The sequence below is a fragment of the Pelobates fuscus genome, chromosome 2 (genome assembly GCF_036172605.1).
Source record: "Pelobates fuscus isolate aPelFus1 chromosome 2, aPelFus1.pri, whole genome shotgun sequence".
NCBI lineage: Eukaryota > Metazoa > Chordata > Amphibia > Anura > Pelobatidae > Pelobates > Pelobates fuscus.
This window is the reverse complement of record NC_086318.1, coordinates 65,896,051-65,919,518: the sequence shown is the minus strand read 5'-3', so window position 1 is coordinate 65,919,518 and position 23,468 is coordinate 65,896,051. Positions and strand designations below refer to the sequence as shown.

Here is a 23,468-nt window from a genome sequence, read left to right as displayed (position 1 = left end):
CTTAGCTGTTTGTTTATTCGGGGTTAAAAATCCATAAGGTCCTGTCACAACTATTACAATAAGACACTGGATTGTAAAAAAAAAAAAAAAGCTAAAAACAAACAAACAAAAATTAAAACAAACTTTAAAAGCTTCAAACACAATAAAACAATCTATCTGCACCCCACGAGACCTCAGTGCAGACTGAGCTTGCATATCAATTTCACAGCGCTCTGACTGGTTGGCTTCTAAAGCCGCCAAGTCACTAGTAGTTTATGAAAGCTAGCAGCCACTGGTTTCTCGCTGTTTAGCAGACATGCCCCTACCTGCGTCATGGCAGTGGGTGCGTGAGGGAGGAATGAAACAACCCTTTTAATATTACTATCTAGTACTACAAATTCTCTTGTATTAGATATTATGCTTTAACAGCTGGAAGACCAAAATTAAGAAAAAGAAAGGCTTTTGTTAATTTTGATCTCTTCGTTACTTGGTAGGTAGCTCCCTAATTCTTATATGGGATTACCATGATGATACCATATAAGGGAGATATCTTCTAAACAGCTTCCGAATGTGGTACCCTTAAATATGGCAACCCCACAAGGGTTTTAGGGAGTATTAGGGAGTTATCTGATCATCAGCTGCAAGACGCAGCCGGGGATTGCAGAATTTAATTTGTTAGAGTGAACTAAAAATTTCCACGGCGCCCCAGTCTAATGGAATCATGGTGCTTAACGCTGAGTGTACTCATGCAAAGTGTGAGGATGTTCAGCATTGTTTCCAAGAGGCAAACTCCATGAAGCTGCAGGAAGAGCCTCTAGTTGCTATCTGGTAAACAGACACTGGTGGCAATCTTAGCACTGCAATGTAAACATTATAGTTTCTCTAAAACTGCGATGTATTACATTGCAGGGTTAAGGGGGACAGTGACACTGCACCCAGACCACTTTAATGAAATTAGGTGGTCTGGGTACCTATAGTGTCTCTCTGACTTTGAAAATTTTAAAAATACCTATCTTTTATATGACCTCTCTAGAATTAGGGTGATGTCAAGGCAAAACATGTAAATCAAATTAAATAATTTAAAAACTGTTTTAGCGCTAGTTTGGAAGTGCTAATATTGAGGAAGTGACAATTCCTCTTTAAAGTTTTACACACGATTTTAATCTAACCTCTCAGATCAAAGACTGTCCCACTGGTGACACCCCACAGGTATAATAAACAACATGTATCTCATACTATGGTAAAATGTCAATATTTGCTTTCTTTCTTCAGAATAAATATACAGCATTATAGATTATCAACATCCTAAAATTAAATTCATAATACTCCCAACAGGCATAGTGCTATTGAAGGGGTTCCCCTCAGTAAAACCACAGATAATCCAGATTAGCATTTAAAGAGGGTTTCCCACCCAATAACAGGAAACAATCTGTCCATTCTATAAATAAATAAGCGTTAATCCAGCTCAACACTAGATTATTTTTTTCTGACAATAAATATGACACAGTGTTTAGTGAGTAGAAAAATAATGGCATATACAAGTGTATATACACATAGATTACTGGAGAATGCCAATGTACTGTGTTTACGCAGGCTGGGGTCATGATGTAACATTATAGGGAAGAACATAAACATTGTGCTAAATTGGTACTTTATGTGCAGACAAAAAAAAAAAAAAAGGGACACTAAAGTCACCAGTACAACTACAGCTTAGTGTATTTGTTTTGGTGCGTAGAATCATTTCCTTAAGGCTTGTTGCCCGTCTTATCAGAGATAATGCAGTGTTTACATTTCAGCCTACGGATAACTCCACTCGCCACTCCTTAGATTGCTACTAGAAGTGCTTCCTGGGGCAGTGCTGCACAGTATGAGTGCCATTCAGTGTCTCCACCCTCTGCATGAACACACTGAACTTTCCTCAATGAGATGCATTGAATTAATACATCTCTATGAAGTGAAGCGGATTGGCCAGGGGTGTGTTTGGCTTTGCCCCTGATCTGCCTCCTTAACAGTCTAAGCCAATCTCATGGGAAAGCATTATTAGCTCAGGACAACACTTCTGATGATGTCAGCCAAGCAGGCAGATCAGGAGTAGATCCAGCAGCTGCAGACTTGAAAAAAAGTAAGATTTTACTATATTTAGGGGGTAAGAGGGGCCAGGGGGGCGAGATGGTGGGTTTGACACTATAGGGTCAGGAATACATGTTTGTGTTCCTGACCCTATAGTGTTCCTTTACTTTTTTGAATGTTATGTCTTTAGCCTAATGATTTGGATGTGGTGTAAAATACCACAAATATAACATTTATAAGTAGCTGGGTGTGAAACTACACTGTCCTGAATGCCATTGAGGCATACTATAACTCCCAGAGTTTATCCACATGCTAGGAAGTGGGGGTGCCACACATGATTTGATGCATGGTACAGTTTCCCTGCACAATCCTAAGAGACAGTTGCCTCCAGGTAAGCACATATGTTAGGCTGCACATTTATTGCACATTTATTGGCACAATATATTTTGTTACAAGTTGGGTAAGGAACCAGGGAAAACTTGGAATGTAGCGACCAGAGAAATTTATTTTTCCTGGTTACATTTTACATATATTATATCACTGGTGACATAAAACATTCAATGTAAAACGATACAAAAATGGTTTCGAAGGGTACAATTTCCCAATATATTTAGCTGACGGAGTTGTATAGTTTGTACCCGATCTAGAATGATGCTATAGATGGGAGAAAACATTTCTTAATAAATCATGGAATCAAGACTGGGTATCTAAATCCTGGGATTTGTGTAATCAAAGCAGACATGTTCTTCCAGACTGAGCAAGTGTCAGCAGAAAGAGGTAATCATAGAGTGACAGCAAGACCAGATAGCGTGCATATATGTTTGCCTATATATATTTATTTTTTTAATTTAATCTGAGACAATAATGAGAAACTGCTTTTAGCCTGATAATACAATGTTTTCATTTACTCCTTCTTGGGAATTTAGAGCAATTTTGCACTTCCAGCTGATTACAGATTGAGTTAAATTAATGGGGAATATTATTTCTCTTTGGAAATTGCAGGTTTCTCCTGTTTTATTTTGCGCTCATTAGATGAACGTGTCAATTTTCTCATCTGTTTCTACATCTATTGTTCTTGAAATCGTATTTTGTATTCGCAGCTGTGTCAATTTTGTAATACTGATATCAAGACATCTGTGTAGAATCAAGATCTGCCCACGGTATTCCTTGTTTTTACTTCTAGGTGCTGATATATTTTGCTATTAACAATTGCTCCCACCATTCCGCAGGGACTACTAGCAGAGGTTGAGTCAGGCTGCTTGATATGCACAGAGCAAGAGTACATGCGAAATGTGCGTTTGGAACAAACTTTTCCTCTTAACAAAAGTCCTATATAATTTTCTTTTGTAAAATTCAGAGAAAGGAACATTTAAGTGTCTGCTGCCTTTGGGATGCATTAACAACCAGTTTCAGTACAAAAGGAAGAACAGTGATTGAATATCATATTGCTTAGGCTAGAGACAAAGGTATTATGCATATAAATCAAATAAGTGTCTTAAGGTTCATAAAAAAGAGAAAGCGATTTGGTTTGTAGCTTGTCCACGAAAGATTAATCCCACGCAGTTTTGAGATGAAGGGTATACGCATATTCTTTCTCTATGACGCAATAATTTGAAGCAAATTCTTTCGGGGGAAAAAAATATATATATATATATAAAACTAGATTTTTTTTATACCTAGCATCTAAGTTAGCACTTTCACTTAAATGTGATTTATTGCACATGTCAAAAAAGTAATGCAATTGGTTTATGACTCTTTGAGCACTTTGGCATCATGGTAGCTAAGCATGGTGTAGACATTATTACAAAAATATCCAATGATTACATAATGTGTGTATACATATAAAGGCAAAACTGTATTCCTTCAAAAAAAATTATATTTACATATATAGACAGCCCAATCTATTTAATATCTACATACATTCTACAACAAATTACACAGTTGTTGGCTTTATACAAAATAATCTACATGTTATATTAATGGATGGTTTATATTGTTTATAAATGATTCTACTTTACAATTAAAGTGTTGGGGAAAGACATAATAGATATATTAATTTTATAGAAGTAACAGACACTATATTATGGTGACTAGTGATCACTTATAATGGAATACAGTACCATAATCCAGCTGCCAAAAAAAGCCAACTGTTGTTATCGGTTAACACATCTGAAAGCTGAAAGGTGTATATGTTTATAAAACTGAAGCTTCTCACAAGATTTTTTTAAGATGAATCCCATATATCGTTTGTTTTAAAATTAATTTATTGAAAATGTTTGCAGTTTTAAACACAAACATGATTTATTTTAATAAACATAAGTAAATAACAAAAAAAAAAAAACCTCAAAAAAACAATTGGGGTTACAATGGGAAATAACCATACACTACCATGATGTTATTTTGTTCGCTATAACAATAAAAAAAAAAAAAAAATAACATTTACATGTTCAATATAAATGGCCAAATAGTATGTATCGGTTATAACCATAACATCACAAAATGTTGGGTGGCCTAATTGTACAAGCAGTCTGAATTATTTTCTGACGGCCATTTCATTTCCATTGTTTTCAAGAATTAAAGAAACAAGTTTACTGTCAGAAAGACTTATTGAAATGTTGCAATAAATATCTAAGAAATATATATATATATATATATATATATATTCCAAGTTTATCACTTACATTAGATTTTAATTAATACAATCTAATTTTAGTGGATTGAATAGTTATTGTCAGGGCAATTACTTGCATACGTGAGAGAATACAATTCCATAATTATTGTAATTTATTGCATTGCCACCAAATTTGGTACCTGGAACCCACTTTGACAATTTCTCCAACACCTAACTGTGGTTCCCTGAAAATTTTTGCAGTCTATTTGGAACTTAGTACCACCTATATAAAATCCTAAAAATGGTTTTCAAAATGATTTGGGAATGGAGTCATTCTGCACCACTCTAACAAATCAAATTCCAAAATTCAATTATTTTTCCGCAAGATTAAAGCTCATTCTAAATTTTGACAGACATAGACTTGTAGCATTGATATTTTATTGACCAGACCACTTAAATATTTTTTCCCCACGAAATCCCTTTAATCTTTTGATAACTTAAAAATTAGATATAACTTGGAAGATTCTGCGTTTGCACAATTAAAAATTGAATATCCTCTAAAATAAGAGGTATTTGAAATTCAAATACAGACCAAAGAATTTACTCATTACGTTGGTCTAATCTTGAAAATATTTATTTACATAGTCCTACTCAGAAACACACTGTATCCCTCGGTTATTTCTCATCAGTTTCATATATCATTTCTATAGAAAACTATAGCATTATTTTCTTTACAATATGAAGCTTAGCAACCTAGATGGAAATGCCCCCAGTGTAGTTTTCTTTGTTTTTTCTAAACACATGTCAACACATTTTCTCGAGAACAAACCATGTCAGAGTCTTACAAGTGAAATAACAGGCTTTTTGCTTTTAACTTACTTGGACTAGATCTGCCAAATGGCCATCTCAGCCATCACGGCTATTCAATAACACAGCCCCAAATACCTGTTACAAAAAGGACCCTTGGTTCCGGGGAATTATTTAGCAGTGAATTAATTTTTGAGGACAAAAGGTTTTGGATTGTGTAGGTAACCAAAAAAAAAAATAAAAAAAATAAAAATAACACAATGAAACTAGAGATGACTCCTCCACAAATTAAACAAAAATATTTAATCAATGCATCAATGAACAAAAGATATTATATAGAAGTATTTTCCCCTGCGTTGTCATTGGCTCGATTGCTAAAGAAACAAACAAAAAAATGCTAAACAGTCACATGTGTTAGAATTACCAAGCTTACATTACTTGATTTCATATATTATATACAAAAATCAAAGAGGAGCTATTATCTAGACAGGGTAAATATATTGCAAACACCTTTACCCTGTATCCACTATAAACTCTTAATCTACTAAAAAATATACAAACAATTCTGACTGCACATTAACCATTAAAAACACCCAACCTTTGCTATCAATGCATATATACCCAAGCATGCTTCTTTTAAGTATAAGGGACACGTGTATGTTTGTGGGGAAAAGAAAACAGAAAACGCTAGATCATAAGGCAACATTTACAACATAAGCATTTTAAATGCTTACTTGATAAAAGCTTGTCACTTCAAATTTCTGTTAGTCTAATAAAAAAAGGTATTACACAAAACTGCAATACTCCATTATTTTGCATCTACATTACTGGACTAATACGGATACTCAAACATCATTATCTACAGCTAACAATACAATGGCATTGAGTATTCAGTGACTGGAATAGCTCAACACTAGATAGGCCTGGCATTACAATCAGTGTCCAAGAGATGTGGTGACTTATAATGCTTTTTCAATGTCTTCAGACACCTTTATTAGAACATGTGGAACACCAACGTTTCGACTCCCAATGGAGTCTTTGTCAAGCTTGGAGTGCCTGGACCCTTTTTCTAATACAGGTATTTATTATCTTTTGGGCTGATCTTTTAAAGCAAATACTTAATGAAATGTGTAAGGTTGTAAACGAATATTAAGACATCTTGTGTTTGTGGACAGTTTCTACACATGTGACCCTATTTGGAACTATGAAGGTTGAATATAGGGTTGATAGTATCTACCCCAGTCCTAAAGCTATTTTAACTACAGCTATTTATGCTAGACAATTAAAATAATATTTTAGGGCCATTAAGGCACTTTCCAGCCACCCTCATAAGTCATTTTTTAAAAGGTGTTGATAATCATTATCAAGAAAGCCTTCTAGATCTACAAGGAAATTGTCATTAACCAAACTGCTCAGCAAATAATGTTCTGTATAAGGAAAACGGAATATTATATAAACACATATTTCACTGTTTGCAAGTACTGCAGTTATCAGTATGTTATAATATTTGAACTTCAAAGTAAATAGAAAGCATTAGTGGAGCATATCCTTCAACACAGCTATACGTGCCAATTTCTCTCTCCAGTATCGATCAGTCAGTATTTCGAATTGTGTTGTGACCGTTTGTTAAAATGAAATAGAATGTTCTGAGCACCTCTGCTTTTCTGAGAAGCAATACAAATCTATGTGATTTTTCACATGGATTATTTAATTGTTTTGTTTTTGCATCCCTATACAGAATTAGAAAAAAAAATGCTAATTTGGATCACAATAGCACTTTATTTGCGTGACTGATACACTTTTTTTTGCCTTAACTTTTAATCTGCCTTCCGCTCAGATTTTCTTTTAGACAGAAATAGTTTTCTTACAAAAAACAAGGTTTTGTAAACATTGTTAAACATTGGAGAGGTTGTCTCTGTTTATTCACTTTGCCTGGATAAATAAATAAGGGCACAGGGAAAGGCATGGCTACATAGTTATATAGTAAAATAGGGTTAAAAATATCTGCAAATATGCATAAATATAAAAACAGGCTTACTACAGCCTTCCTAGATAAAAGGCTGGAGATACTGCATGATACCATATGCTAATTTCCATCTCCTTGAAAGCCAGTGCGGACACATTGTTCTTGAAAACAAATGACAATTTTACTAAGAACACACTCATTGCCTCTCTTTAAAGCCCTCATTCAAAGACTATTTCATGTTTTCATTCTTGTAATGAAGTGCTGATTGAATAATGGCTCCATAGCTTTGATTTCTTAATATTGCCATTCACTGTTGGGAAAAAAAACTGCACATGTTGTACAAGGGATTATCTCTATAGAGGATTCCCTCATAAGCATCATCTTGCTGGCGGTCTGCTTTTCTCTCTCTATATAATTTTAGGTGATGTAACAGACATTAGAAATGAAGAGGGGACCACGAGACGGATTAACACATTTTATACAATTCAGCAGCTTAGATACGAGAAAGATTGAGAGAAAAAAAACTCAACAAATCATTCATGGATTATAGACATAATGTCTACTAAATATGTCATCACAGCTTATGGTGGCTGGGCTTACAATATCCCTCTGGGTAAATAACACAGAACACGTGTCATGTAATTACTTAACCATGTATGTTCAAGATGGTCTAACAAGGCTGTTAATTGTTGCTTCCTGTTTTGAAACAGAAAGAATTCGCAAGACAATACCCCATTAAAAAAATAAAATAATGTTACAAAGCATCTATATTTTTATAACAACTGTAGTGGTTAAGTGCTTTATGTGTCGGTGCTATGTTAGTGCGTACCTGCCTTCGCCTCTTCTCAATGAGCTGTATTACAAGATGTATTCTCCAGCGCAGACTTTAAAGGGGAGGGCTTGCAAATCTGGAGACAAGAGGTCTTCAGCTTTGGCAAGTTATATTTAGACATACCCCAAAAGGAAAAATGCAGAAATGCATGCATGTTTTCTTTGGGGGTTGTATGTTCTAAATTGCTTTGAAAAAATGGAGTGTTTCTTTAAAGTATTTTTAAGCCGCCCTATAAATGTGAAAATAGAATGCATTTATCAGACAGCATATTATTTTCTCCACAACTTGCCCTGGGAAAACAGGAATGCGGCATTCTCTCAATCCTCTTGTAGTGCGAGTCAATTTTGTTCCCGTATACTCACTTTTTAGATCTTAACGAGGTTTAATTAAAATATGTATCTTTTCCAGTGTCTGCATATTTGCCTACTCATCAACTGTGATTGAGACACTTACAGAAAATATTTTACAGTTTAGTTTAAATTGATTTAATCCATTTTTGCATGAATACAGAACATTCTGGTCTAGAAAAAGATGTCACTGATAATTAAATGCAGTCTGTTTCCAAAGTGCTGAAATGCCCTTTGAAAACACGGCAGCCAGATTGGTCGGGTAAGATTCCAAATTCGCTGCTAAGTTACTTTCATAGGTGTTTGAGGAAACACTACGTATTTTAAGTACACATATTTCATACAAAATTGTAGACTGTAAGTTATTTCTTTCTTACTCTTCTTTGAATTATTCATCTTTATACTGTGAAGACTGATTGTTTTGCCATCCTGTTTTTTATTTGTCTCTGTTTTGCAAATGTTTAAAATACAGTGTGACAACTCAGACCCCACCTATTGTTATGGTTGTATAGTTATGTTAAACCCTTATTGTTGGCAGGGCCGGTGCAAGTATTTTTGCCGCCGAAGGCAAAAAAAAATTTTGCCTTCCCATTTGTACCACCCACTCATGCAGACTGACATACACTGACCCAAGCAGACTGATGTACAATCACTGACCCATGCAGACTGAAGCACACCCTGACCCATACAAACTGACGCACACACACTGAAGAATGCAGATTGATGTGCACACACACACACACACTGACCCATTCAGGCACACTCTGACCCATGCCCACACATACAGACAAACACTGACCCATACAGACACACACTGATCAATACAGACACACACTGATCCATACAGATAAACATGGACCCATACAGACACACACTGACCTATACAGTCACACACTGACCCATACAGACATACACTGATCCATACATACAGACTGACATGCACAAACACAAATTCTTCACAAATACACAGTGATGTCCCATTGACCCACTTACCTTTCTTGCATATTTGACTGCTTTTCAGGTGTTCCTGGCAGCTTCCTCATGCCTGGCCACCTTCACTCCATTGCAGCCCCGCCCCTGCTATGCTCCCGCCCACTTGTCCCCACGTACGGGGCAAGGGGCGGGAACGAGAAATTGAAGCACCCTTGCGCTGCTGTATCAATGGGAGTCCTTGTTGGAGCCTGGCTGAGCAGGTTGAAGATGATGCCACCGGACCAGTGTTACACCGGGCTCTAGTCAGCAGCCATGTAAGTGCTCCCTAGCGCCTGATAACATGGCCGGCGGTGACGGATATAGTCGAAACACCACCGAGGTATAGTTTTGAACGACTGCACGAGGCGCCTGCCCAAAAGTGTTCCATGGGTTCAGTCTGTGCGGTCGGTCTCTTTAAAGAATACCAAAATATAACAAAATACTGAAAGTCTATGTTCATATGAGGGTCAGTCATGTGCCCCTCATGCGGGAGTTTATTTCTACCGAACATCGCTCTAGTGAATCCAATTAAACTGAACATGTGTGGGGCCGAAAGTCCCAGCAGTGTTCACTCCGTCGAGTGGCCGATTTAGTTCCATACACTCAATGACCAAACATCGCTGGCCACGTTCGTGAAGTAAAGCTGCCTCGTGTTCGACCATACGAACGATGACCACCCAACCAACCCCTTAGAACGGTATTCAAAAGTGTGAAAAGAGGTCAGCCAGGTTAGTGAGCGGCACACGACTGTTCTGGGTGGTCAATCCATTCGGTAGATAGTTCGGTATATGAACTAAGTTGTTCAGTCTGTATGGGGGTGTTCGTATACCGAACCAAGTAAAAGAAAACATAATCCATGGACAGGGGATCTGTCACAGTGTACATGACAGTTTTCAACAAATGCTAATCTTTTATTGTTAGTTCATCTGATCTCTTGCATATATGTTACCATGTGACCTCAATAAACTAGAGATTGATCGAACAAAAACCTTATTGCTATTATTTTATTATGTAAAGCATAGTCTCAGAGAGTAGAGATGTCCCGAATAGTTCGCTGGCGAATAGTTCGCCACAGCAGGCGAACATATGTGATGTTCGCTCCGCCCCCTATTCATCATCATTGAGTAATCTTTGACCCTGTACCTCACAGTCAGCAGACACATTCCAGCCAATCAGCAGCAGACCCTCCCTCCCAGACCCTCCCACCTCCTGGACAGCATCCATTTTAGATTCATTCGGAAGCTGCATTCTTAGTGAGAGGAGGGACAGTGTAGCTGCTGCTGATTTAATAGGGAAATCAATAGCTAGGCTAGTGTATTCAGTGTCCACTACAGTCCTGAAGGACTCATCTGATCTCTGCTGTAAGGACAGCACCCCAAAAAGCCCTTTTTAGGGCTAGAACATCAGTCTGCTTTTTTTTTTCTGTGTAATCTAATTGCAGTTGCCTGCCTGCCAGCGTGTGTGTCAGGCTCACAGCGTATAATGTGCCCACTTGCCCAGTGCCACCAATCATATATGGTGTCACAATAACTTGCATTTAAAAAAAACAAAAAACTTTTTTGACTGTGAAATAATAGCAGTCAGTTTCCCTCATGCGTGTGCATTTCAGGGCCTGCCAAGGCACAGTGTCACACCAGTGCAACTCATATCTGGTGTAACAGTAGTGTACATTTAAAAAACAAAAACTAGAAATTTGACTGTGAAATAATAGCAGTCAGTTTCCTTCACAACTGTGCGTTTCAGGGCCTGCCAGGGCTCAGTGTCACACCAGTGCAACTCATATCTGGTGTAAGAGTAGTGTACATTAAAAAAAAAAAAAAAATAGAAATTTGACTGTGAAATAATAGCAGTCAGTTTCCTTCACAACTGTGCGTTTCAGGGCCTGCCAGGGCTCAGTGTCACACCAGTGCAACTCATATCTGGTGTAAGAGTAGTGTACATTTAAAAAAAAAAAAAAAACTAGAAATTTGACTGTGAAATAATAGCAGTCAGTTTCCTTCACAACTGTGCATTTCAGGGCCTGCCAGGGTTCAGTGTCACACCAGTGCAACTCATATCTGGTGTAAGAGTAGTGTACATAAAAAAAAAACTAGAAATTTGACTGTGAAATAATAGCAGTCGGTTTCCTTCACACGTGTGCGTTTCAAGGCCTGCCAGGGCACAGTGTCACACCAGTACAACTCATATCTGGTGTAACAGTAGTGTACATTTAAAAAAAAATTTTTTTTGACTGTAATAGATTGAATAGCAGTTAGTTGTCTGCAAGCGTGTGTGTCAGGCCTACAGCGTCTACTCTGCCAACTTCTGCCAGTGCACAGTGCCACTCATATCTGCTGTCACAGTAGCTTGCACGCATAGTACCACTAATCAAAAAAAAATGACAGGCAGAGGCAGGCCACCCCTCAGGGGCCGTCGTGGTCGTGGTGCTGTGATTCCCTTTGGCCCTAGAATAATGCCCAGTGTTCAGAGGCCACATACCCTGAACTCGAAAAGTTCTGAGGACATAGTTGACTGGCTAACACAGGACACCCAATCTTCTACAGCTTCCGCTCGGAACCTTGACGCACCATCCTCCTCCAGCTTAGCTTCGGGGCACCTCTCAAGTTACCACTCGCCCGCCTGCCGCCACCACCAACACTAGCACCACAGCCGCTTCATTTGATCTGTCAGAGGAGTTATTTACACATCAGTTGGAAGAAATTAGTGATGCGCAACCATTATTGCCAGAGGATGTAGATAACAGGGATATGTCTCAGTCAGGCAGCATTACACACATGGACGTACGGTGTGATGATGATGATTTTGTACCCGCTGCTGCTTCCTTTGCTGAGTTGTCAGATACAAGTGAAGCGGTTGATGATGACGATGTGTCCGTGGATGTCACGTGGGTGCCCGCTAGAAGAGAAGAAGAACAGGGGGAAAGTTCAGATTGGGAGACAGAGAGGAGGAGGAGACGAGTTGGAGGCAGGGGGAGGTCGTCGCAAGGAGCTAGTGGCACAGTCAGACAGGGCACCCGGGGTCAGCCAGACAGCACGCCAATCAACGCATGCTGTTGCCACCACCAGAATGCCGTCATTGCAGAGCTCAGCAGTGTGGCATTATTTTTGTGTGTCTGCCTCTGACAACATGATGCCATTTGCAACCTGTGCCAAAAGAAACTGAGTCGTGGGAAGTCCAACACCCACCTAGGTACAACTGCTTTGAGAAGGCACATCATCGCACATCACAAACGCCTATGGGAGTACAAGCAGCACACAAACTCAAAGCCGCCATCCTCCTCCTGGTCCAGCACCTTCAGCCACGTCAACCACTGCTGTCCTCCTTGCCCCCTCTCAACATCCGCCACTCCGTCTCTCGCCTTGAGCAGTTCCTGCTCATCTGCCCACAGTCAGGTGTCTGTCAAGGACATGTTTGAGCGTAAGAAGCCAATGTCACAAAGTCAACCCCTTGCCCGGCATCTGACAGCTGGCTTGTCTGAACTCTTAGCCCGCCAGCTTTTACCATACAAGCTGGTGGAGTCTGAGGCGTTGCAAAAATTTGTAGCTATTGGGACACCGCAGTGGAATGTACACGGACGAAATTTCTTTGCACAAAAGGTAATCCCTAACCTGTACTCGATTGTGCAAAAGGAAGTAATGGCCTGTCTGGCACACATTGTTGGGGCAAGGGTCCATCTGACCACTGATACCTGGTCTGCAAAGAATGGTCATACACTGCGCATTGGGTAAACCTGCTGACGGCTGCCAAGCATGGAATGCGTGGCTCTGCAGAGGAGTTGGTGACACCGCCATGACTTGCAGGCAGGCTTGCTGACACCTCCTCTACTCCTCCTACTCCATCCTCTTCCATAACTTCCTCGGCTGAGTCCTCTTCTGCTGCTGCATCTTGCTCCACATCAACGGCACGCCCCCAGCTCCCCAGGTATTATTCTATATCCCGGATACGGGATATACGGCAGTGTCACGCCGTCTTGAGGTTGACTTGCCTGAAAGCAGAGAGTCACACTGGACCAGCACTCCTGTCCGCAATGAACGCACAGGTGGATCAGTGGCTGACTCCGCACCAACTGGAGATCGGCAAAGTGGTTTGTGACAACGGAAGAAATTTGTTGGCGGCATTGAATTTTGGCAAGTTGACACATGTGCCGTGCATGGCACATGTGTGTAATCTGATCGTACAATGCTTTGTGCATAAGTACCCAGGCTTACAGGACGTCCTGAAGCAGGCCAGGAAGGTGTGTGGCCATTTCAGGCATTCCTACACGGCCATGGCGCACTTTTCAGATACCCAGTGGTGAAACAACATGCCAGTGAGGCGCTTGATTTGCGACAGCCCGACACGTTGGAATTCAACACTCCTAATGTTCGACCGCCTGCTCCAACAAGAAAAAGCTGTTAATGAATATTTGTATGACCGGGGTGCTAGGACAGCCTCTGCAGAGCTGGGAATTTTTTTGCCACGTTACTGGACGCTCATGCGCAATGCCTGTAGGCTCATGCGTCCTTTTGAGGAGGTGACAAACCTAGTCAGTCGCACCGAAGGCACCATCAGCGACATCATACCATTTGTTTTCTTCCTGGAGCGTGCCCTGCAAGAGTGCTGGATCAGGCCGTAAATCAGCGTGAAGAGGAAGAGTTGTGGTCACCATCACCACCAGAAACAGCCTTATTAGCATCGCTTGCTGGACCTGGAGTCAGAGGAGGAATGTGGCTTTGAGGAGGAGGAGGAAGACCAACCACAACAGGCATCCCAGGGTGCTCGTTGTCAACTATCTGGTACCCGTGGTGTTGTACGTGGCTGGGGGGAAGAACATACCTTCAGTGAGATCACTGAGGACGAGGAATGGGACATGAGTAGCTCGGCATCCAACCTTGTGCAAATACTAGACCCCCGGTATAAGCAGAAAGTGCCTGAAATGTTACCGAATTACCGCAAGTCGGAAAGGATGCAGCAGTTCCAAAATAAATTAAAAAGTATGCTTTACACAGCGTATAAGGGTGATGTCACAGCACAACGGGAATCTAACAGGGGAAGAGGTGAAAGTAATCCTCCTCCTCCCACGATCACGCCGGCAAGGACAGGACGCTTTACAGACGTGTTGTTGATGGAGGACATGCAGAGCTTTTTAAGTCCTACGCATCGCCACAGCCCTTTGGGGTCCACCCTCAGAGAACGACTCGACCGACAGGTAGCAGACTACCTCGCCTTAACTGCAGATATCGACACTTTGAGGAGCGATGAACCCCTTGACTACTGGGTGTGCAGGCTTGACCTGTGGCCTGACCTATCCCAATTTGCGATACAACTTCTGGCCTGCCCCGCTTCAACTGTCCTGTCAGAAAGGACCTTCAGTGCAGCAGGAGGTATTGTCACTGAGAAGAGAAGTCGCCTAGGTCAAAAAAGTCTAGATTACCTCACCTTTATTAAGATGAATGAGGGAAGGATCCCGAAGGGACTGACAGTGGGTGATACATTCGACTAAAAAAGGCCTGATGAGGGGGACGTAACAGGGATTAAACTGATAAGAATAGTACTACTTAACACACCACTCCTATCTGGTGGCATATTAGATTGCACGCGCAGTGTCCCAAATTTGAAGTAGGAGGACCGACCAAGCATCTTTTTCCATCTCCCGGTTCCTAAAATCGATGCCATATGCACGTTCCCTGATAGGGGACGTAACAGGGGTTAAACTGATAGGAATGGTACTACTTAACACACCTTATAATATTGCAGAGAGAGGCAATGCAGAGAGAGGAGCCTGAAGAAGAGGAGTCAGAGGAGGAAGGTGGCTTTGAGGAGGTGGAGGACCAAACACAGCAGGCGTCCCAGGGGGCTTGTTGTCACCTTTCGGGGACCCTTGGTGTTGTACGTGGCTGGGTGGAGGAAGAGACCTTCAATGACATCAGTGAGGACAAGGAACGGGACATGGCTAGCTTGGTATCCAACCTTGTGCAAATGGGGAGTTTGCGGTTGTGCAAATGGACTGTTTGCGGTTATTTGCGGTGCGTTAAACGGGGAGTTTGGTCTGTCACTGTGAAGCGGGCGTAACCCTTACACTACATGATCGATACAACATCATACCTGATGTTTTAAAACACGTTATTCCAAACAATTTAGGAATGTTGGGTGATTTATGCCCTTTATGGATTAAAACCAGACTCTGCATCAACTATGTAATTTTCCATGGGAGTTTTGCCATGGATCCCCCTCCGGCATGCCACAGTCCAGGTGTTAGTCCCCTTGAAACAACTTTTCCATCACTATTGTGGCCAGAAAGAGTCCCTGTGGGTTTTAAAATTCGCCTGCCTATTAAAGTCTATGGCGGTTCGCCCGTTCGCGAACATTTGCGGAAATTCGCATTCGCCATTTGCGAATGGAAAATGTTATGTTCGTGACATCTCTATCAGAGAGAAAGAAAGGGACTTGTGTTCTTTGGTAGGTGTGCCAGGTGTGTGCATGGACAGAACATTGTGCATGTGCCAGGGTTCTAACTGTCCAAACTGTCGTTCTCTCTCTGAAGTTACTGAGTTATGTCTCTCTAGTTGTCAGCGGACTGGTAATATCCAAATAAATTGGACAGTTTATAGTAGAAGAACAGTGGCTTAGGCTCTGTTATTGGGAAAATGACATCTAATATCCAGTAGCCGTGACATTCAGTGCATATAGATTTATATATAAAAAAAAATTAAAAAAATATACACATTTATGGATGCAAGCACAAACATTCCTTTGACAGCATTTGCTTAGCATATAAGCAAAATTCATGGCATGATATCCATTTTATATCAATAGATTAGGTCAAATTATGTAAAATGTAGCCTAATTGTAGAGAAGAAAAAAAACATTGTAGCTTTCTTGAAATGCAGAACATACAAAAGTAGAAGTTCTGAAGCTTTTTATTTTTTTATTTAGGTGAGATCCTCTCCTGTCACCCCATTGGTACACATTGTCCTTGTGTTGTGCCATTTCTGGTTGCCAGTATATCAGGAAAATAAGGAAAAGCACTAGTAGCTGCAAGACTATATGCCGGAGGCGTAGCAAGGTTCCAGAAACACCTGGGACTTGAGCCCAAAGCAAAAATCAATTACCTCTACACTAGCAGATAGGTGGGGATGTGCCATATCCCTTACTTTATTTCCCCTCCTTCTTACCCGTGGACAGAGTGCTGATACTTTATGGGATCTCAGTGAAGACATCGTTAGGAGCAAGCACATAGTGCACAGCCAGTTATTAAATGTGAGACTGCCACAAAACCGAGTACTGTGAAGTTTTGCTCCCCAGCAATGCCTGCCGACAGTCACCTCGGTAGAACTACCACCGCCCTCTGCTTCATGGTGCACTATACTAGTGAAATTGGTTTTCTTTTTTTTTTTTTTTATCAGGCGACTGTTTTGAGAAGGAGCAGCCTGATGAAAATAAAACCCCCACTAAATGTCCACTTTTCCTCTCTACCTACTTAAAAAATCCACCTACTTTAAAGAGTCCCACAACTGTGGCTTTAGACCCCAAAGCCTATTCTATATGCATACATACCCTGTTCAATTTTTTTTTGTGCAAGCTTCTTGTTAATGCATTTTGCAAGGATGAGCTAAGTGTGTAAGAAATATATTCTGCAAATCACTATAGACATGTAAATACATGTACAGTAAATGGTATGAATTTCGCAGCATGGCTAATGGAGTCAATTTATTAGGAGATGTAGTTATCCTAGTGAGGCACATGGGGAGCTATATCTACATTGTCAGGTGATTACAGAAGTTTTCAAATGCAAGAATTACACACATTATTAATTAACAACAAAGCACTTCTGCCAAAATCATCTATCTAATTTGCATATATTTTTGTGTCACACACAAAATTAAACAACTTATTTCCAATTAAACAACTTATTTCCAATTAAACAACTTATTTCTTATTGCATATCACCTATACGTAAGTTATAATGTACAAATCTCCTCTGTTAGAGGACTGGCTTGAGGTAAGGGAGGAATCACTACGAACAACCCACTTGTACTAAAAATAGACACTTGTCTGCATGTGATGACATCATATCCATCTACTTCGTATGTGACACTGAAGCATCGGCTCAGATAAAACTATATTTAGCTAGCTCACTTGTATCATCATAAGCTGCAAAGCTTGAAAGAAGCTACATTTTTGCAGAGTTACTTATTTGCTTCATGGAAATTGTCAATACATACTGTTATAAAAACAAACTTTATTATTGGTTACTACTCACTCTCTGACGCATTGTAGTTAGAAATTTCAGGATAATTTTTTTCAGGATACATTTTTTGTGTCGTTCTTAAATCTGAAATAGTAATACATTGTGTCATGCCATTTAAAACATTTAGGATATGTCAGAACGATGCTGTGTTGTGGGACTAATATGTTTGCACATCCTTCCTCTTCAAATAATACACATAGCAGCCTAATGGGTTCTCACCATGAAAAACTGAAGTGCATCAGGCAATGTCAATGAGTAGCAGTATATCATGCAACACACTAGTGCAACACCTATAAATATTGTCTGATGTTTTAGATGTGTTAGAATGTCAGTTACCTAAATGTTCTCTCTCTTAAACACATGCAGAAGCCTTTACCCCTTCTGGACTCAAAACCAGTAACACATTTGTGAAACCAAGGTATGAATAATGGGTGTTACACAAGATATAAATGTAAAAGCATGGTAAACAATGTATATCATCTTAACGTAGCTCTTACATGTGTTTATAATTCTTATCTTGCACGAGATCTCTCTGTTGGGTATCAGAAACATCAAATTGCTTTCCACTTGTGCTAATTTTTTTTTACATTTATTTTATTTTTTTTACATTTACTTATTTTAATTTTTTTTTTTAAATGAACATGTAAAATGTTCCAAGATTTCAACAGAACGTTTTATATCCAAAAATGTCTTACCATCAGTTCTGTTTGCAGCTGGGTAAGAACGTGGCCTGCTTTGTCTTGTAGATGCCTCTCTGGCCTTTTAAATCAAATATACAAAAAAATATATATAATTAATACATAAAAGTGTCTGTTTGCAAAACAAGATTTAAGTATTTCTGCAACAACAATTAAAAAGGTTTATGTATTCAGCTAGCTTCAGCGTTTACATTTAGGTACCATACTCAGTGTATTCAGGTTAAACGTATTTAAAGGGAGGAATATAAGCAGCAAATCCATGACAGCTTGCTCTACACTTTGTGGTGCCAGTGGCCCCTTTATGCCTTTGTGTGCCCACAGTCTAGACTTTCAGATATACATAACAAGAGTTTCCTCCCACTTTGGCAGGGCCAGTGCTAGACTATTTTGCACCGTAGGCAAGACCAGCTACTTGCAACCCCCATTCTCCCCTCCCAAAAAATTGCCAACTTTAATTTTTAAGAATAGATTTCTAGAAAAAAAATTAAAGCATAAAACTTGAAACTACTAAATATCATGAAATAAGATCACTTGTTCCCAGAGCTGCCACAGAGGAAAAAAATAGGGCACTCTGGGAAAGCAATGGATATGGTAACATATTGTTGCTACTCCGTAACGGCAATGATCAGTTGCACTGGTCACTGCAAAAACACAAAATAAAACCCCCAGACAATATGTCGGAATCATTCATATAGCCTCATAGAGTGAGGTGCATTAATACTCTGCTGGAAAGTATGTTTCTTAAGAACAGACATTGGCTATCGCAATAATTGTAGGCGCCAATGTTGACAACTTTCTGTTATGTGTTTGGGTTTTATATCTTGGTGTTATTGAATGCAGAAAGAACGACTAAAAAGTGCTAGCCTTTTGACGTAATGTGCTGTGTCCACTGAAGTTTCTTTGTCCATATATAATTCCAATTATTTATACAGCACCAACCTATTCCACAGCGCTGAACAACAGGTAAAAACATACAACATACAATTCTAACCAAACATGCTTGACATATGGGAACAGTAGGGGGAATGGGGCCTTGCACAGTAGGTGAAGAGGGCCTTGCCTAATAAGCGTACAACCTAAAAATGTCACAATCCCTGAAAATCTGCTTGTTCGAATAAGCCATTTGATTAGTTACTTATGAGTATTAAAAAAAGAAATAAAAACATATCAAAAGAAAACTTTGTGCTTATACGTTATTTACGGTTTGGCAGCAAGTAAGAGTCTAGCGAATCTGTCTGTGAAGATATTTCACACAATAGCGAATAATACATTCTTATTACCAACAATTATCGACAAACCAAGTATCCTTAAAAGAACACCTCAAGGACCATAACACTACTGTGCACTGCAGTGGTTGTGGTGTTTAGAGTGACCTTTTATTTGAACAAAATGAATACTGCAGAATTCAATAAATTAATTGAGAAGTTAGGAGATCACAGAAACATCAGTGTAGAAAAAAAATCCAGGTTTTGGCTCCTTATAGTTGGAACCAGCAATTCCTGCTTGGTGCAACATGAAGTTGAGGTAGCAAATCAAATTCTCCTGATGAGCATAAGTACAGTATGATGAGGTACAAGCAAAAGTACAGTGGTTCAAAGTATTAGCAGAGTTTGGTAGGATTAAAATTAAATACAATTTGAAATCTTAAATAACTTGAAAAGCTTAACCAACCATATTTAATTAAGGCCTGTACTGGTAAACAATACAAAATATATTCTTTACCATTTTTTCCCCCTGGAAACATTCCATGTGGAACCTGGGCATGCTTACACTATTAAATGTATTCTTAGTCACTGGGAGATATACAAGGGACTAGTTTAAAAGTATTATTTTCCATAGTACTCCTTTTAACTGTACTTAATTAAAAAAAGCTCGAAGTCTACAGTTTTGTTTTCTTCTTCGAGTTGGTTCCGGAGTTGTTCACGCTAGGAGACACAAGATGTTCCCACACAGACATCAAAAAGAATTATCATTAAACATGTTTTCTAACCCTAATCTTGTCACTTAACACCATTAATATTAAGGCATGGGAAAATGATAGAGAGGGATGTGTGAACTCATAATAACATTAGGATTTGATAATGCACAATATAAAAATACAGAAAGAAAAGGTAGGTGCAATATGATCCCCATGTACTATACTGAGAAAAGACTTTGAAATATTAACACTAAATTGAACACAGATCTGCCTCTAAATGATCTTGCAAAACAGATGTGTTAATGTATCCATTTTCATACAACTAATGTCTTCTTACCACAAGAGAATGATCCCATTAAAACGCTTTAAACACGGACGCTCACTTACTCATTTTAGCACCAAGTAATGTCATCATGTTTGCATGTAGATGATTTATTTTTTTACGGTCTAGAATAATGTTCATAAGGAAAGCTTAATATAAATGTTTCACTAACACACATATAGTTGATAAAATCTCATCACTCTTACTCCTATTGCAACCACATAGCCCATACTTAACAACCACATAGCCCACACTTCTCAGACAGATAATTATTAGAGTTAGATTTTGGGGAGTGCAAAGTGGAATACCCCAAGTGCGTGCCATAGTGAGATTATTTATCCAGGAAATATTCAAAGCAAACTAAAAAAAATTCTGCCTCTGAACCTTAATATAAGATCCAGATTAAGGTTGCCCAAAGCCCTTTGCAAGGTCCCCCTGCTAGAGCCCTGGACTCTGTCTGTGAATTATGGGTGTGTGTTGACTGAGTGTTGTGTGTGAGAGTATGTGTAGTGGTTTAATGTTGTGTGTGTGGAAGAGGATGCAAGCTGTATGGGGGGAGCACATGTGTTTGTGTGTGCTGGTTGAATGGTGTGTTTGAGGTAGACAAATTTTTGTGTGTGTTTAGGGGTGTAGGATATTTTGAGTGTGGATGAGCGTTGTGTGTGTCTTGCCCCTCCCCAGTGGAGCGTGAGCAGGATCCCTGGTGGTCCAGTGGAAGGTAAGAAGGATCCCTAATAATCCTGTGAGGGAGCTCCATCATCCGTACCAATATTACGTACAGACTACTTAAGGAGCACCCTCTCGGTTGTGGTATACAGTCAATGATTCACAGCACCACAGTGCCAGTCATCAAGAAGTGTCGGGGACTGTGAGGGTGCACTCAAATTGCTCTTTATCCAATATTAATAGAAACCACAAAGCTCCCTCAACAAAGTGAAGGAGCGCAGGGCTGTGCTGGGAGATCTTATATTCTCCCTGCTGACTCAAACACGGCCCAATCAAATCTGGAGTTATGGCCCAGACAGGGGCCAACCAAGCAGCCTTTGTTACCGAATGAGTTAGCCAGCTCTGGCAAATATTTAAGATTAGTTTTAAACTCATCAGCGTTTTTTTTCATATAACAATTTGAAATTTGCATGTTTGTTATTAATAACATTTTGTAAATAAGTTTAGCTTGAAATTCTTACTGTCAATAGTGTTTTCAAAACAGTTGGAAAACATCATTTTTTGAATTGACAATATCTTACCTTTTAATAAAGTAGGGGTACATATCCCAAAGTATAAAAAACATTCCACAATCACACTTTAAAATATTAACGTGTGAAGGGGCAATCACCACACTCTAATAAATGGATGCTTCTTATAGGGAAGCACTGAACCCAATGCCAATCCCAATGGACTCCAGATAAGAAGCAAAACCATTAGCAAAAGGCAATATACTTATTGCACATCTAATGTTTAGGGATGTGCATGGGCAAACAATTTGGTTCGGCTCGGAAAAGTAAAAAAATTAATCTGCCATTCGGACCAATGGCATTCGTCTTGGTTCGGCACTTCAAAACTTCAGCACTTCGGACATTAGTAAGCATTCGAATGTCCGAATAACATGAAATTCGTACAAATGTACATTCAGAACGAAACGAATCGCACATGTCTGTGGTCACATTATTGCAAGCCAACACCCTGACAGCCTGATTTATATACTATCACACCTCAATGACTGTGTGTGCCTTCATTGGCCAAGTGTCAGTGACAAAATCACCAATATTGTAAAGCGCTACAGAATCTGTTGGCACTATATAATTGGCAATAATAATAATAATAATAATAATAATATAATAATTGGCTGTCTTCCAACAGCAATCAAAATTTTTTGCTAATTTCATTGGACAGGGAATAGTGAAACCGGATTGGGCAAGCAAGCATTACATTGCACAAAAGGAATTAGCTTATTGGTCAAGATTTCTGTCATCAGTCAATTAATTTTCCCTCCCTCTATCTTATTTTGCCACTCTTCCGAAATCCGAATCACTTTGGCACTTCCGAACTACCGAACTTCATCACTTCCGAACTTCGGGCATGAAGTTCGTACGAATATACATTCGGAACAAAACGAATCGCACATGTCTACTAATTTTAATGTTAGTTTACTAGCATCTTAATTGTGATCACACAAAACATACCCTTTTCTGTTCCCTGGCAGCTTTTCTCATGTTGATGCTTTCTTCTTCATGCTCATATTTTTCTGTGAAAGAGTCGAGAATTTCATAAAGCTCCTCAGCTTGAGAAGGGCGTGTAATTTCGCCAAACAAAATATCATACGCTCGAATGTCATCTTGACAATAAAACCTGAAATAAAAACATACACCATACAATAAAACATAGTACCACACATATAAATTGCCAGTGGATATCACATCCAGCAACAGGATCTTGGAGATCATTCAATCTAGGTACCTAATATGTTTTGTAATGCTATCTGTTGCTTGGCATGCCTTTCCACCAGAGAGACAAGGACTATTTGGACTATTATGGACAGGGGCGGACTGACAGGTCGGGCAGTTCGGTCATGGACCGAGGGCCCGAGTCAGTCAGGGGGCCCAGCAGCACAGTCATGCTTCTGCTGTGGAGATCAAAGATCTCCACAGCAGAAGTAAGTTATGCAAAAATAAAGTGCTGTAAGAAGGTTGCAGGGGCCCATAATGACTCCAAGGGC

At 39.5% G+C, this 23,468-nt stretch overlaps 1 protein-coding gene across 2 annotated transcripts in view; it reads right to left on the bottom strand.

The window, feature by feature from the left end:
* Positions 1 to 23,468, bottom strand: part of SH3YL1 (SH3 and SYLF domain containing 1) — a 139,294-nt gene that overhangs the window by 52,430 nt on the left and 63,396 nt on the right. For both annotated transcript variants that reach the window (XM_063442217.1, XM_063442216.1), the window contains exons 7-9: positions 22,936 to 23,101; positions 18,510 to 18,573; positions 17,827 to 17,898 (exon numbers count right to left, since the gene is read on the bottom strand). In XM_063442217.1, coding sequence (XP_063298287.1) covers positions 17,827 to 17,898; positions 18,510 to 18,573; positions 22,936 to 23,101 — 302 coding nt within the window. The remainder of the gene's footprint in view (positions 1 to 17,826; positions 17,899 to 18,509; positions 18,574 to 22,935; positions 23,102 to 23,468) is intronic.